The 17,282-nt window shown below is 41.4% G+C and overlaps 1 protein-coding gene across 1 annotated transcript in view; it reads left to right on the top strand.

Annotated features, from left to right (window-relative positions):
• The window catches only part of LOC122813949 (zinc finger protein 708-like), a 200,199-nt gene extending 184,460 nt beyond the window's left edge, over positions 1-15,739 (top strand). The window contains 2 exon segments of the mRNA XM_044086493.1: positions 14,024-15,546; positions 15,548-15,739. Of these exon segments, the coding sequence (XP_043942428.1) occupies positions 14,024-15,546; positions 15,548-15,589 (1,565 nt within the window). The 3' untranslated portion in view covers positions 15,590-15,739.
• The last annotated feature ends 1,543 nt before the right edge of the window (positions 15,740-17,282 follow it).

Here is a 17,282-nt window from a genome sequence, read left to right as displayed (position 1 = left end):
TTTCTACACATACACCCAGATTCCAAGTTGATGTTATGCACATACCTGTCCATCTCTTTTTGCACAGACTCTGGCCATGTCTTGACCACATGCAGGTGAACTGGGACATATGTAGACTATTGCCCTCTTCAATCTTTAGTGACTTACAACACTCTTATACAGGATTTCCTAGACAGTTATTTTATCTAGCACAGTGTGGGTGACAGTGATACTTTATTATTCAGAACAACTGCAACCCGCACAATGCCATACAATACCAGAGTACACAGTACCAGTACAGGGTATGAAGCTTTTATTTCCTGGCACAGTGTTTGCATCTGACATACCTGTGGGAGCAGTGTTTGTTAGTACTACCTGACTGTTCCCACATCAAATACCAGTTTTACATTAGTATTATGCACTTACATTTCACTCTGTTACTGTACACATAGAATGGACTTCCCATGCATGTCAGGCGGAGCGCCTCGCTGGCCCTCTTCGGGAGAGGTCTTGATGAGTGGATGGGAGGTGGGGGGGTTCACCCCGGGGATCGCTCCAGTGGTTCTACTTGATAGAGAAACTGGGAACTAACGACGGGCAGCACAATACCAGGGCACTTCTATGGGCTAGACTTATACAGGCCCCATTAACCTAGTACACATCTATGAACATCTATTCACAGCTGGTCGCAGCTTGGCAACATGGGAGTGTAGATGGGACATACTTGGCTTATTACTCTCATAACAGTTTGGGGAGTTGCTAGAGTGACAGGTTTGTTCTTATAGATGTGTGACATTCAGTTGTATTCCTTGTTTGTGGCTTAAATGTCTGGAGTCATCCCACTGATTTCCCAGGGGAACACAGTGACAGGCAGCAGATGTGGGACAATTTACTGGACATTCCGGACATATCTGTACAGTTGTGGGGTATGATTCTGTATGCAGGCTACTACCACTCCCAGGATTTGAACCATGGCTATGTGTGCTAAAAATACATCAGTTTCCATCTCAATTGTGTGTGCTATTTGGATTTTGTTGTCCGTCTTTTTACTTTTTTCTATGTCTCTCCCAGTTGTACTAGTTGACCTCTGGGGATTACACCAGTCATATACAGACATTCTTACACATTTTTTATTTATGTTGCACAGTGTGGGTTACAGTGCTTAATACATCAGTACTATTAAGTGATTGTAATTCTACATTACCATATGATACCAGAGTAAACACATGCAGTACAGCAGTTAGACCTTCATTGTCAGGCTATTATGCTTTTATTTACATACAACCTATATGAGACTCTTCCTGCCATATTCTGTGGTGTATGCAGTACTTGCCTTAAACAATACAGGTTTTCTACAGGCAACTGACTTACTAATACAGTTAGATTTATTTCCTATGAGAGTATATGCAAGAGTATTACTAACCTGCCTTGCGTCGCAACCTCTCCAAGTGACAGCAATGAGTCTCCTGGTTCGCGGCCTGCTGACTTGCCTCTTTGAAGGACATAAGAGGAATATTTAGCCATACCTATCCATAATATACATCAGCTGGCCATTATTAAACAGGTAGTGGAGTGATACTTACACACAGCTGGGACCTCCCCTGTCCTCCTAGCCTCTTGAATCCACTGATCCAAGAGATCCCCTTTCGTCGCTTCAGGTTGGCATAGTGATGCCTGACCAGCTCACCAGTTTGGGGTATGCCAGTGCCACTGGTTAGGTCATGGGCGAGACGGTCCCAGGCTTCTGTTTTATATTGGGAACCCTGGTACTGGCCCTGCAGCAGTCTCTGCTCATGGTCTTTGACAAGGAGTCCTGCCATGACTCTGGACTCCTGGATGCCCTAGCGCTGCGCCCGAAAGCTCACTCCCTCTCCCCTTCCTGACATGGTGCCTGCAAGGGGAAGCTACAACTAGTTATGAGATGTGTTCCTGCCTGTTGGGTTTAAGTAGGGCCGATTTCCAGCACTTTGCCGTGATTGGATGGTTTTGAAATGGCTAAGCTAATCTTCCACTTAAGCTCCATAAATTCATCGGAGCTTAAGTGGCAGATTAAAATCAAAGCCTGTCAGGCTCCTGGACTTAATGACAGGGTTTCTATAATCTCAGTACTTAAGTTAAAATCAATGTTGTTTTTGTGCTTTATCAGTGCTTTTATTAGTAGTGTATTAAGTATTTTAGACATTTTTTATTGATTATTTAATGCTGAAAGTGATGTTTTACTTTCAACCGATGTGAGTTTGGGGTGGGTTATTTAAAGACGTGTTTTAACTAGTATGGTTATTCTGATGAAGTCTTTCACCTTGACAAAAGCGCTTAATCATTAAAAGTGTTTGAACTATTGGTTTGTGTCTGCTGTGGTTCCTGGCTTCACTTTTCATCTGTGGATTTATTTGGTTTTGCTCGTTCCATTTTTTTGGCAGGCCTACACATTGCTTACACCTACTAAGCTGGCCTGTGCAATGCATAGCATTGCTTAATATTTAATTTTCATTATATTTGCTTTTTGGCATTGATTTATTATTCATTACATGTTATGTATGTGTCTGGTATCCATGATTCATGTGTACGTACACTGTATGGGGTCCTTGTGTTTATTAGGGGACTTCAACACATTATTACAATTACACCTCACATCTGGCCTTACTGCAGTACTCCACTTCACATATTTATGTTATATAGTAGGTTATACAACATAAGACTGTGTATAGATTCTTTTCATATGGTCAGTTTGATCTTCCCATAGTGAGGATTTGTTTGGTGATACCTCCATCTTATGTACTGCTGTGATGGCTTAGTGGTACATCACCTTGGCTATGGTGTGCAGGGTCTTGGGTTCGACTCTTGCTGAGGCTGTTTATTTTGTTGCTGGCCAGAACATGGGCTGTTGGATGCAGCGTGATTAAGGCACTTGTAAGTGGGTTTGTGCAGGTTTACACGAGGCTAAGCAATGCTAACCTCGGGTTTAATATGCTTACAGAGAGTTAGCTTCAGTATTGCTTACCCTTTGTGCACAATGCTTACCCCCGCGCAAATGGCCTTAAACCCACTTACTAGTGCTTACATATGCTTACTCCCGCTTACTACTGCTTAATAGCAATTACACATGCTTACTAGTGCTTACTCCCGCTTTTAGTTATTTATTTTTCTTTTTAATTGTTTCATAGAATACTGTGGTCTCTGTCTGTCTCGGCAGTTGGTAGGGTTATTGTGTTTCACTTCATTGATATTCAGTGTTAAACTCTTAGCTTAGAGGGTTTCTGTGTATCTATGTGCTAGTCACATATCATGGAATATATTACTGCTCAATTTCTGAGTTGTTTGGCTTCTGCCACATACCTACAATCAACTGCGTTATTAGCTGCGTTAAGTACAAACTTGCAGTGTTAAAGATTGTACTGCATTTTATTTTATTTTTCTGTGTATTTAATTGTTTCATTGGTCTGTGTCTCTCTCTAATTATTTATTTTTCTATTTGTTTCATAGAATACTATGGTATCTATCTTTGTTTCTGCAGTTAGTTTCCCACCTGCCCTCCCTGTTCTTGTTCTGGTATTAATCTTGGTGGCTTTGGAATTGCCCACCCCTCCTGTAAATCTGTGTTTGTACACTCCTCCTGGGTCTATCTCATTTGCTCACTCAACCGAGTACAGTGAGTTCATATTTTGACTTCAGACACTCCTACCAGTCCCATCTGTTCAGCTGTATCCCAGCTCTATTCCAGTCTACTGTCACTAGCTCATTCTACGTAATGCAGAGAGAACATTTGTGAAGAGCAAGCCATTTAGGTCCTTAATTTTGAATTATCTTCTGTTTCTCCTTTCTCCCTTTCCACTTTCCAAAATAATTTTTTTTCTAAGCTTGTTTCCTGCCTTTCCTGTAACTAGTTTAGTCCAGATACGATTTGCTGTAACCAGGACTGTTTGTAAACTTCTGAGCCCCCAAAGCCTTTCTGTGTTGGAGGGAAGCCTTCTAGCTTATCAGTGGGAGTGGTAAGCACTAGGTAGCCTATCTACCACAAGAGTGGTTTCTGGCCCAGAAATTGTAGTTTATTGGCCGTTTGGGCAGTTTTTCCATTTCTTTCAACTTTCTGGTTTAAAAGCCTGCGTTTGCGCTTGTTTCCCACCTTTCCTGTTACTAGTCTAGTCCAGATACAGATTTGCTGTATCCAGGACTGTTTGTAAGCTTCTGAGCCCCCCAAGCCATTCTGTGTTGGAGGGAAGCCTTCTAGCTTATCAGTGGGAGTGGTAAGCACTAGGTAGCCTATCTGCCACAAGATCCAGGTACAGATTCTTGCACTTGAATTTGCTTATTCGTGCTCAGCACTTATTCAGAACTTGTTGTTAGCACTAAATAAGCTACAAATTACTACATCACTCAACCTTCCTCTTTACCTAGAGAAAAACAGTTGTTGTACTTACTTTCCTCACTTGCTTAGAGAAAAACAGCTCTTATACTCACTTTCCTCACTTGTCTAGAGGAAAATAGTTTTTATTCAGGCATGTCCAAGGGTCAGCTCCTAGTGTTTCTCCTGTCTATCTGATGAATCTGGGCATCTTGAGGCAATGTAGCAATTGCCTCATGTACACAGACAACCCTCTCCTTCTACCACCCAACACCACAAACTGTGAGAGATGCACTTATCTAGCCAAACTGGAGGTAAAGCTCTCTCCAACCAAAACTGAACTTGACAGTCAAAAGGAGAAGGTAAACACTTGCACCACACTACACTCATCACATAGTCCCACTAAACCTACACCACCAAAATCAACATAGAAACACAAAAACATTCAGAGAGGCTCTCAATAGTAATCTGCTCAAGCAACAGAAACCTTCAAAGCAGAAACCCAAGGAACCCCCCCCCCCAACACAACCCAAATGACATATAGCCCACAGACTCAGTGTGCCAAGGCAAACCAACGTACCCAACACACTAGTCATAGGTGACTCTATAGTCAGGCACACTGATGTCCCACTCACCAGGCTAAACAAGGAGAAGGTTACTGTCAGCTGCCTGTCAGGTGCCAGGATCCGCCACATAACCCACGCACTCGGGGCACTTCACAACAAGTACAGATATGACTCTGTCATTGTCCATGTTGGTGTGAATGACCTGAGACGTACCTCCCTGGACTACATGAAAAGAGACATGGAAGAGCTCTCCGATCTTATAGCCCAGGCAGGTATGAACCTAGCCCTGAGTAGCATCTTGCCATTGCCCAGAATCATACCGCAGTACAAAGACAAAATTATTGACTTCAACAATTGGCTAAGCTTCTGGTGTCATTCTAAGGGGATCCAGTATCTGTCTGTCTGGGACGACATGGTCGACAGACCATGATGCTTTGCCAGAGATGGCCTGCACCTGTCCCCCATGGGATTCCGGATACTGGCTAAGGCTCTTGCCGCCCCTATAGTGCCTTTTTTAGGCAAGGTTCAAATGACAAATTCACCACTGTAACAGGAACAGGCAAGCAAAAACTGTGGGTAATGCTACTCAATGCTATAAGTCTAAATCTCAAAATGCACTCACTCGAGGCACTCCTTAAAATGGAGAGCTTCAATATCTATGCAGTGACTGAGATCTGGTTCAAGGATCAAGAGAGCACCCCTGCATTACCAGGCTATAACTCATACCACACTTTTCAGCCATCTAACCTGGACCAGAACATCAAAGGTAGATGTGTGTCCATATTCATTAAGGATATCCACACCAATAGGCTAGATATGCAGCATAATGCATCTGATGTTATCCAAGTGCAACTAACTCTGGGCAAAACTGGAATCCAAATTGTAGCTTGCTACAGATCCCCCACCATGCCCCGGGATTCCCACTTCTCTTTTCCTGATATACTGGAAAATATTAGGGTTCAACAAAACACCCTAATAATGGGCGATTTAAACTACCCCACCATTAACTGGGAAAACTACTCATGCACCAACTCCTTCGCTCAACGCTTTCTAGAATTCATAAATTCCAATGCCCTGGATCAACTTATCCACACCCCCACCAGGGTCAACAATATCCTAGACCAAGTCATTACCAACATGAGTGACTGGTGTTCCACACCTGAAATCAACTCCTCGTTGGTCAGATCCGACCATAAGCTAGTCACCCTAGATATCCACATCCCACCCCCACCCACCATTAAGGATACCATGGTAAAAAATTTCTCCAAAGCCAACTTTATGCTTCTTAAGACAGAAGTGGTGAATTTCATGACGCCCATGCAGATGAACAGTACAGTTACAACTGCTGAATCCTATACAAATACACTGTATAAGCACTTACATGAGTGCATGGTTCATGCTATCCCAAACAGAATGAAGATGCTATCCTCAAAAAAAAGGCAGCCAATCTGGTGGTCCCCTGCCATAAACAAACTCTACAACAGAAGGAAGAAACTGTTGCAAAAGAGAGTTAAAATCCCATGAGTGGAGGAGCTGCCTGGTCAGCCTCATTAAGAACCTGACATCCCTTATAAGATCCTGCAAAGCTAGCTATGAAAACAAAATCGCCACTGATTCTAAAGGCAACCACAAAGCATTATATAGCTATGTAAGAAATCTCAATGGCAACACCCAGATCTGCTCTGAGTTACAGCACAACGGCACAAAAATTACAGAACCAATTGATATTGCCAACATCCTGGCAGATAGGTTCAGTGCTAGCTTTACTCCCCTCTCACACCCTAAAGGGCCCATATCTATACAGGAAGAATGCAGAGTCCTTGTAATCACATCTATGCAGGTAAAAGCTGCACTCTCTAAAACCAAAAACACAGCATCCATGGGACAGGCTGTGTTTTACATGAACCTCAGAACGAACTGGCTCCCCACCTAAGCACCATGTTCAGTCATAGTCTCACGTCAGGCTTTGTGCCCACTGAATGGCGCACAGCAACAGTTATCCCACTCCAGAAAGGGGGAACCATCACTGATCCTGGGAACTATCGCCGTATTAGCCTGATGAGCCTGGTCTGCAAGACCATGGAACGTATCATCATTGAACTCCCAGTTCGGGTTTGTGAAAGGCAGATCATGCCTTCTGAACCTGATAGACTTCTTTGAGGCAGTCACCAAAGCCGTAGATGAGGGTAAGGTGGTTCACACAGCCTATCTTGACCTCACCAAGGCTTTCAACACCATCCCTCATTCTGGAATTATAGCTAAACTCACTAAACTAGGTATAAATCCCTACATCACAAGATGGGTTGCCAACTGGCTCACTGACAGAACCCGTACTGTAAAAGTTGCAGACTCCAAATCTGACTTCAAACCAGTGACAAGTGGAGTACCACATGGTTCAGTCAGTTTGGTATCTACTTCTCTGAAGTACAGGCAAACACAGAAGGCCTCTGGCTAACAAAGTTCGCAGATAACTGCAAACAAGGAGCCATAGTTGAGTCCCCAAATGATGTGGACATCCAACAGAAGGGCCTCACTGAGACAGATGCCTGGTGTCAGAGGCATGGCCTCAAGTTCAGTGCCAAAAAGTGCATTGTCATCCCCTTTGGTAAAAACTCTGTACCCATGAACTACCACATAAACGGCAGCCTACTTAACACCGGATGTGTGATAAAGACTCAGGTAGACAGTAGTCTCTCCTTTGATAATCACATCGCCACAGTAGTCAGGAAATCCTTCTGTGTGGCACACCTGATCACAAAAGGGTTCTCATCCAGGAAAGAAGAGGTCATTGTTCCCCTCTACTTGGAACTCATTAGACCCATTGTAGAGTACAGTGCCACTTTTGGAATGTACCTCACAAGACATCTGCAGCAGCTGGAAAGGCCACAGAAGTACCTCACAAAGAGGATTACTGGACTCAAATAGATGCCCTACACTGACCATCTCAAAAAACTCCAGCTTTACTCTGTAGCATATCGCCTACTCCGAGGAGATCCCTGTCTAACATATAAAGCTGTGTTAAATGCAGAGCTGTTGGACATGCTACACCTTAAGAAATCCCATTCCCTCTGAGCTACACACTCTAGGACCTAAACCTTGTCACCACAGTAAACAGGGCATGCTGGAGGGATAGATTCCTGTCCCAGAGACTTCCTATACTCTGGAACAAGCTACCCATCTGTGTCAAGCAAAGTTCCTCATTAGCACTCTTCAAGAAAAATCTTGATGAGTGGATGGGAAATAGGAAATACACCCCGGGGATCACTTCTGTGGCTTTGTTCAACAGGGGCACAGGAAATTAACTTTCTTGGGTGGTGTACGCCAGGGAACCTTGTTGTCTAGGCTTGCTTAGGCCCTTGGGTCGATAGCCTAGTACCTACCTATGAACCACTGCACTACTTTAAACAGTAATGTCTAATGGTTCTTGGGAAGGTGGAGGATTTGGATGCTGTCTGGAGTTATCATTCATTACACATTTTGCCTTCCATTTGTATCCCTGATTCCTGTGTACATATACTGTATGGGGCACATGTGATTATCTATGGACTTTACAACATTATGACACTGACACTGCACATCTCCATTTAATGCAGTACTCCAGTTCACAAATATATGTTATTTAGTAGGTTATGCAACTAAAATTATTGATCATAAAGTGATTTGACATGGAAAATGGAATGTGCTGCGGTGGGACTTGAACCGGTGATGACCGGTGATGACTGCTCGTAAGGCAAATGCTCTGCCCACTACACTATTGCTATACTGCTTCATTTGCATATATCTTGCTTTTTATCCTGTTCTGCCATTTAAGCTGCATTAACCGTAGCTAAGCGATGGGCAAACCCGTGCACCTACGGTTACATTGGGTTCCTATTAAAAGACTGAAGACACATTCTTTCAAATGTGTCTTGATCGAACTTAAAAGACTGAAAAGGCAAAATATCAAAGCGGCTTTTAAGCAAATTCTTTCCCTGGGAAAGAATTTGCTTGGCCGCTTCGTTACTTTGCCGTTTTTGGCACTGTAGTGCAGTCTCGGAGTTGCTGTATTTAAGTAGGGGGTGTGGGTGCGAAGCCCCCCACTTACTGTAATGTTTAAAGTGTTTTTTATTTTATTTTTTTTTTTTTGTTGGAACAGCAATTTTTTTTCCCTTGGAAAAAAATCGCTGTTCTGACAGTTCAACATTTTAAGCTTTCACTTAAATAGGGTTGATTAATCACCGTTCGCTTTTTTAAGCGTTCGGTGATCTAATATAGACCCTAAATTTGATCTGTGTCATAAAAATATATATCTTTATAGTGTTTCTTTTCACTGTTGCTCTTGTACACGTGGGGGGATGTTGCTGGTGGTATGTGTACACCTATGAGTGGTCTCGCTCTATCTTTTAGGACATGTCTGCTGTTCTTCATTGCAGGGGCTTGTATATTCTGAGAGCTCTGCTGTCAGACACACCCCCTGCACTCTTAACATGCTCCATGTAAGATTAGGAGCTCAGGCAGTGTGCCTTCATTAAAATGCATGGCGTGCTGCCGTCCTGCTCCTAAACGTACACTTCCGTGCAGGACTAAGCTAGTCCTGCATGGGAGAATAGTAAATCCGGGAATAGGTCTATGAAATATATTTTTAGGCCCTAAAATAAGTTTGTAGTTCTTGAATAACAACACTAAATTCAGTTTGCAAATAAATAATTTCAAGTCCAATAATTGTCCCACTAAATAAAATTTCACATAAGGGTTAAAAGTCAATACTTACAAAAGTCACAATTGGTGTGTGGGGAGTGCCTTCTGTGTGGAGTCTGCATGTCCTCCCCGCGGTCGAGTGGCCTCCGAAAGACATGCGTGAGTGGGCATGCCTTCGCTGAAGGTTGGGCATCAGGCTGGTGACTCGGCACCATAAAAATCTACTGCCAGTCATTAGCGGACCAGAGTTCTGCTGTGGCGATCCCTTACCGGGAAAAGCCGAAAAGACAAACAACAACTTACAAAAGTCACAGTACAGTGGCTTGACCAGTCATTCAACATTTCCACAAAAGAAAAACACCTTTTATGCATTCTCCAAATCCTTATAAATGTCATGCCATGTTCTTTCCCATCCTGTCCTTTACTGTACTTTTAACCAGCGCCAATATTTTTATTTACATTGTCTAATGTAACATACTGCTTTATGAATTCCTTAAAAATCTTGTGCTGGTTTCTGCTCTTCCAAGGCCATCTCATCTCTTCCTTCATCCTTCTTGTATCTTCTTTCAGTATAACTATTTGCAATAACCATAACCACTTCCTGCACCCAGTTTACCTCCTCTGTTTATGCATTTGTTTGTTTAAATTTAACATGGATATTCTGACAGGGTTGATGGCCCAACTGAGACTGAAATCAAAATCCCCTTATCTAGGGAGATACAGATGTAAGAAAGGGGATGGTCAACTGCCACAGCTGCAGCTATTGTAAATTTGTAGACACACGGTCTAATGTTAGAAGAATAAGTGACAGAATGGTTGAAATTCCTGAGCATTTTTCATTATGTCTAGATCTGTGGTTTATTTAGCAAGATGTGCTGGATGTCTTTTTGTTATATGGCCAGAACAATCGGGGAACTCCATAATATAATTTATGAGAAGTTTTATGCAATACAAAACAATGTTTTCTCTAATGCTTTAGCTAAGCATTATAATTAGTGTAAATCAACTTTCTGTTCTTGCTCATTGATCAAGCTAAAGACTTCAGTCATACGTTCAATGCACTAGATGAGTTAGACTGGAGAGTGTACTGCTGGCAGCTACAGTTGAATGATTGCTTTAGTCCTGGGCTTAATGATAGTTTGAGACATCAGGTCACATGACCAGATGTGATCACTAGAGTCAATGTATTTAGTCTGATTAAGTCTCTTGAAGGGATGAAAGCACTGACTCAGCACATGTTGATTTTACAGTTTTGTTTCATGTCATTGTATCCCCTAGAAAAAAACCTTTAAAGAAGGAAGCACATCAAGAGAAGCTGGACATGGGTTCATATGAATAGAGAACTCTGTGGATTGACACCCTCCCTCCCAAAGAAAGCTTGACCAACCATGTCAGATGGATGAGAGATGAGATATTTCATATATAGAGACAGAACCAAAGCTGATGTGGGACAGGAAGGTTCAGATCCAGGACATGACTGCTCAGTTTATTGAATCTTCCCTGTCTGCAAAAAGGATGGAAATGTCCAGTAAACTAGAGGTGTCCAGTACTTGGGAGTAGGTCAGGAGGACAGAGAACTGAAATGGTTATTCTGTAGCTGAAATCTTATAATAGTAGTAGTGATGATTATGTAGGCTTTGAGCTTGCAGAAGGGGTGTGTCCATGCACTTTCCCAAATCTTAGATTCTCCCCTGATTGCTAGAACTTCCCAAATTTAATACTAATTTTTCTGTTTTAATGCATTAAAAGCAGCAAACAGTAGGCCTACCTGGCTAGGTGATTAGTGGAGAATATATTGGTTGGAGGAGCCATTGCTGAAGTTTACTCTTCTACTGTGGCATGCAATGACCCTTGGTAGTGATGCACCTTCTGTGACAAATTGAGAAAGTCCATCCGATGTGCTCTTCTAAAGTGAGAAATCAAGTTGTGATAGTTGAAGGGCAGCCTGTCAATTCTGAAAGAAAACGCAGTGCTCTCATTTATTTCTGAATGCTGGAAATGCATCGAAGACTGATAGGCATCTACCAACCAAGCCTCTTAACACTTTGCCCCCTTTGTCAAACCTTAACTATGCATCTGATAATACAGTTTGGATTACTGTCCAGCGAATAATTCTCCCTCACCAGTGTGCGGCTGTATGTATTTTTTCAGCTCTTTCATTTCCTGCACTATTTTGATATGGAGCTGTCAGTGCCACAGTACAGTGATGCTTGCTCCTGTGAGCATACAAAATGTCGAAGTGCTAAGTTTATCATTCACCATTTTCTTTCTCTAATTGTGAGTAGAGGTGTAGGTCAGCTCATTCATCTATTTATTTGGACAGCAGTGCTCACTGCAAGCTGCCCTGGTGAGGTACATAGTGGAATGCCTTCACCGCAGTGACAGAGCAAAGACCTACTCACCATAGGAATCTTTATGACCTGGGCTATTTACATACTAATACACTGTCAGGATGGTCAGACTCCTTGTTTGGGAGTGGCTGACTGTTACCACAAGGTAATTTTTATGATGTCTAGGATGAAGAAAGACAGGAGGAGTAACAACCCACAGTGATGAAGTCGCTGTCGTTATCAAGTTAAAAAGCTACCCCTATGGGTACTTTTCTGTTTTTGTAGAGTACTCCATGTTGTTGTTGTGTCTTTTGGATTATCCCAGTTAGGGGTCGCCACAGCGGAACTCCGGTCCGCTAATGTTTGGTAGTGGATTTTTACGTGCCGAGTTACCAGCCCTGACGCACATCCTTCAACGAAGGCACGCTCATTCGCGCATGCCTCCACACAGAAGATGCTCTAGCTGAGAATTGAATGGGACAACGTCTTGCTGTGAGGTGACAATGCTACCGCAGCACCACTACCACGGGGCTGTATGCCTTTATATTTTGGGAAGTGTCAACAAAGGAAGCATCTGTAGAAGGGAGGTAGAAGGCAGGATATGATTGTTATCCTTGTAAGTTTAGTCTGGCATATTGGAGAGCTGTGAATGTCTAATCTCAAGGAAGTTAAAAAGCATTTTTCTTACTTTAGGACTTGCAGCTTTCGGGCAAAGAAGCCTACAGAGGTGGGCCATAGCAAATACTCGCCTAAATGTAATGACTTGTGTCACAGCTGAAACATGAAAGGGGAGTTTATCCTCCAACATTTCAGACAGCTTCCACCTATTTTTCTGGACAGCATCATAATTATATGCCTGTTATACCTGTGAGGGGGCAGCAGCTTGGCTATCAGGGAGACACACAATGCATAAAAATGCTGCTTAGAGCCTCTGATGGAACATTTTAGGTAGTTTGAATATAGGTTAAGGTGCTAGAGATTGATATCCCAAGATGGAATACCTGGTGACATAATCAGCATTCATATCTTAAGTAAGGTTACCTTCTGACTGTGTGATATTAATGACAAGGTAGTGGTCAGGAATGACATGGCACCAGCAGTAGGGAGGGGTCTCGGCACCTGCAGTCCCTGTAAAAATGTGGCTCTCGTCTGAGGTTATACATACAGTAACAGGTTATATTTTTCCAGAGAAGAGATGTAAGAAAGTAAGTTACTTTAAATAAAGCAGATAAACAAATACTTCTTCACTTTACATTTTTTGTTCTTTGAAGACAAGAAGCTGAACCCAGTAAGGAAAATTAATTACAGCACTTTTTTGTTTGCTTTTGGAACGCTTCTAAAAGTTTTATTTCTGGATTGATAGCCTTCCAAATGGTATGGACTGTTTTTTACACTCCAAGAAGTGGTAGACAGGCAGATTATGACTCAGTTTCACTGATCAGGTGAGTGCATGAGCATATGGTTCAAAGACTAATGTGCAGAAGATGTAAAGTAAGTAGAGTTTATATGATAAATGCAGGCATTTTTCTTAAGCTGTAGCAGAAGGAACTCTAGTTTGGCAGTGCCAAAGAACTAATGAGTAGATGCAAGTTTGCCACATTTATAGTACTTAATTACTTGGGTCTTAATGTTCATGTAGAACCCTTAAACATGGAAAGAAAACACTAATTGAATGTGCATTAGTTTTAGATGCAGTACCTGTTGCATGATTCATATGAAAGTAAAACATTGTTTGACTTTTTTCTTTTGGGGGGGGGTGAGGTTTGTTAATGTGATATTCCTCCTTTGTTGTGCCTGTAACTATAGTGGGTGTTTGGGATGAAAACCCCCATGAACATGATAAAGGCATTTTGTCCATATGAAGAACTAATGGATGCCCCCAGAATACATTTTTTAGTGTTGTAACTCTGTGAGTCATAGGTGAACCTTACAGCTACTTGATGAAACCTAGTTTTGATAAATTTAGTGTCAGAATTGCTTTGATGTATTTTTGGAATGACGTTAATAACAGAAAAAATACTACTGTAGACCATTATCTTTGAAATGGCTGAAGAGTATGCATTTCCTTTTGTCATTAAGTCATCTGCCTTATTTGTTTTACAAAAAAAATTATACATTTTCTGTTCTAGGTATTGAAAACATGGAGTGGCGTGCAAGTTCCATTCTGCAGCGTTCTCTAGGGGAGCCTCAGTTACATCATTCAGCAGAGAACCTGCAGCAGTGTGCTAAGTCCGGCAAACATCATGTCATGCCTACACCACAGTGTCAATCAGAACATAACTGCAACCAGAGCTGTGAATGTGGCACACATCATAGTGTCCACATAGAAGAGAAACTGAATACTGGTGCTAAATGCACCAAGTGGTTTTCACATAGCAGTAATCTTACACAAGGTCAGATCATTTATGAAGGGGATCCCTCTCCTGGGGTCCAGTCTTATGGTGACATGAAGGTCCCTAAACATGTGAAGAAATTAAAGAGGGGTAAACTTTGTAAGCATGCTGAAAGCACTAAATGTTTTTCACAGAGCACTTACCTGATACACCATCAAACTATTCCCCCAGGTGAAAAAACATATGTGTGTATGGAATGTGGTAAGGGTTTCACACGAAATGCGTATCTAAAGCAGCATCAGAATGCACACCGAGGGGAAAAACCATATAAATGTGCAGAATGCAGTAAATATTTTACATGGCAGAGTAGCCTTCAGCAGCATTGTATCCTTCACACAGGCAAGAAACCATACACTTGTATGGAATGTGGTAAGGGTTTCACAAGAAATGCGTATCTAAAACAGCATCAGAACACACACCGTGGGGAAACACCATATAAATGTGCAGAATGCAGTAAATATTTCTCATGTCGAAGTAGCCTTCAGCAGCATTGTATCATTCACACAGGCGAGAAACCATACACTTGTATGGAATGTGGTAAGGGTTTCACACGAAATGCATATCTAAAACAGCATCAGAACACACACAGAGGGGAAACACCATATAAATGTGCAAAATGCAGTAAATATTTTACATGTCTTAGTAACTTTCAGCGGCATTGCGTCAGTCACACTGGCAAAAAACCATACACTTGTATGGAATGTGGGAAGTGTTTCACACAAAACAGTACTCTAAAACAACATCAGAACTTGCACAGAGGGGAAACACCATATAAATGTACTGAGTGCAATAAATATTTTACATGTCTCGGTAACCTTAAGACGCATTCTGTCATTCACACAGGTGAGAAACCATACACTTGTATGGAATGTGGGAAGTGTTTCACACGAAATGTGCATTTAAAACAGCATCAGAACACACACCGAGGGGAAACACCATATAAATGTGCAGAATGCAGTAAGTATTTTACATGTCAAAGTAGCCTTCAGCAGCATTGTATCATTCACACAGGCGAGAAACCATACACTTGTATGGAATGTGGTAAGGGTTTCACACGAAATGCATATCTAAAACTGCATCAGAACACACACCGGGGGGAAAGACCATATAAATGTGCAGAATGCAGTAAATGTTTTACATGTCGAAGTAGCCTTCAGCAGCATTGTATCATTCACACAGGCGCGAAACCATACACTTGTATGGAATGTGGTAAGAGTTTTACACGAAATGCTTATCTAAAACAGCATCAGAACATACACCGAAGGGGAAACACCATATAAATGTGCAGACTGCAGTAAATGATTTACACAGCTTAGTAGCCTTCAGCACCATCATCTCATCCACTCAGACAGAAATATTCATAAAGATAGACGTGATAAAAACAATGCACAGTATTGTAACAGATAAGGATTTATCATGCACTATTGCAAATAATAAACTAAAATATCAGCACAGACAGAAAAACTTAGATGATACACAGATAAATGTAAAGGAAAAGTATAAAATAAGCAATTTATTGAGGACCTCAAAAGTCCTATAGAGAATTGGGAAACAAAGTAAAAGGAATTGAAAGACTACCCAAAAAAGAAGAAATAGATTTAAAACTGTATAACCCACCAGATGAGGAACCAAAAGCACAACTGCAAGTAGTCAAAACTTTTTCAGATGATATAAGAATGGCATTTGGTCTTGGTAAATGTGCAAAAGCAACCTTTAAACCAGGAAAATGCAGCATCAAGAAAACATTAGTTTGGGATAAGAATGTGATATAAAAGAACTTGAGCAAGAGGGAGTGTATAAGTATTTGGGAATTGATAGAGGATCAACAAAAATGTGAACAAATGTAAGTAAAACTTAAGAAGGAATATTTTAGAAGACTTAAATTAATCCTGAAAACTGTTGAAAACTAAGAACAAAATTCAAGCACTAAACCAATTTGCTCGTCCTCTCCTACCTTACAGTTCTGGAGTGATTAACTGGCCCAAAACATGTTGTATAGATTACGCAGGAAAACGAGAAGGATGCTTCATGCTTACCAAATGATTTATAAAAATCAGTACATACCAAAATTATATATTCCCCATTCCAAAGGAGATTTGGGCCATCTTGAACTTGATTACATGTATAGATCTGCAATCATGGGACTGCACACTAATCTGCTGACCTCACAAGACCCAAACGTGAAAGTTTTGAAACATGCGGAGAATAACTCTAAGATGACTTCCCTGCTTAGTCTAGCAGAAACATATTGGCATCAAGTAGGAATTGAAATCAAACCAGAAGTCGATAAAAACAGGAAGTAAAAGAATGTGCCAAAAAACAAAAGAAAGAATATAAGGTGAAGGATTAGATGAGAAGGCAAGAAATGTGGAAAATGCATAAATATAGTTGCAAGTACAGAAAACTTCTGGAAGAACCTCATGTTGATCAGGACTGAACACAGTAATGGTTAAGGAGAGGTGAATTCAAACCAAAAAATGAAAGGTTAATATTGGTTGCCCAAGATAGTAAGCTACATATGGTTTGCAAAGTCCATTGAACATGTGGGAGAAACAGACAAATGTAGGTTTTGTAAAGCAAAGTTGGAAACAGACACACACCTTGTTGGCGGTTGTGACATACTAGTGGCAGAAGGATTGTATACTGAAAGGTATAATAATGTGGCGGGACTGTTGAAATTGGGATTGTGCAGACATCATAATGAAATAGCTGAAACACTGGAAACATGAGCCCCAAAGCATCATAGAAAATGATTAAGTCTACATCACATGGGATCAATCAACAGTTCAAATGATAGATGTGAGAAAACCAGATGTAGTGGTCCATGAAAAGAAGATAAAAGTAGCATTGATCATTGAAATTGCTACACCCAGTAACTACAGTGTCTTGTATACAGAGAGCTACAAAATTGTAAAATATCAAGATTTGCAGGCAGAAATGAGAGCAATGTGGAAGAAAGCTATCCAGACATTTGCAATAGTAGCAGGAGCAATGG

This window comes from Protopterus annectens, chromosome 10.part0 (genome assembly GCF_019279795.1).
Source record: "Protopterus annectens isolate FY-2018-M chromosome 10.part0, PAN1.0, whole genome shotgun sequence".
In the NCBI taxonomy this organism is placed as follows: domain Eukaryota; kingdom Metazoa; phylum Chordata; order Ceratodontiformes; family Protopteridae; genus Protopterus; species Protopterus annectens.
The sequence above is the reverse complement of the archived record's forward strand: the minus strand, read 5'-3'. Positions and strand labels throughout refer to the sequence as shown.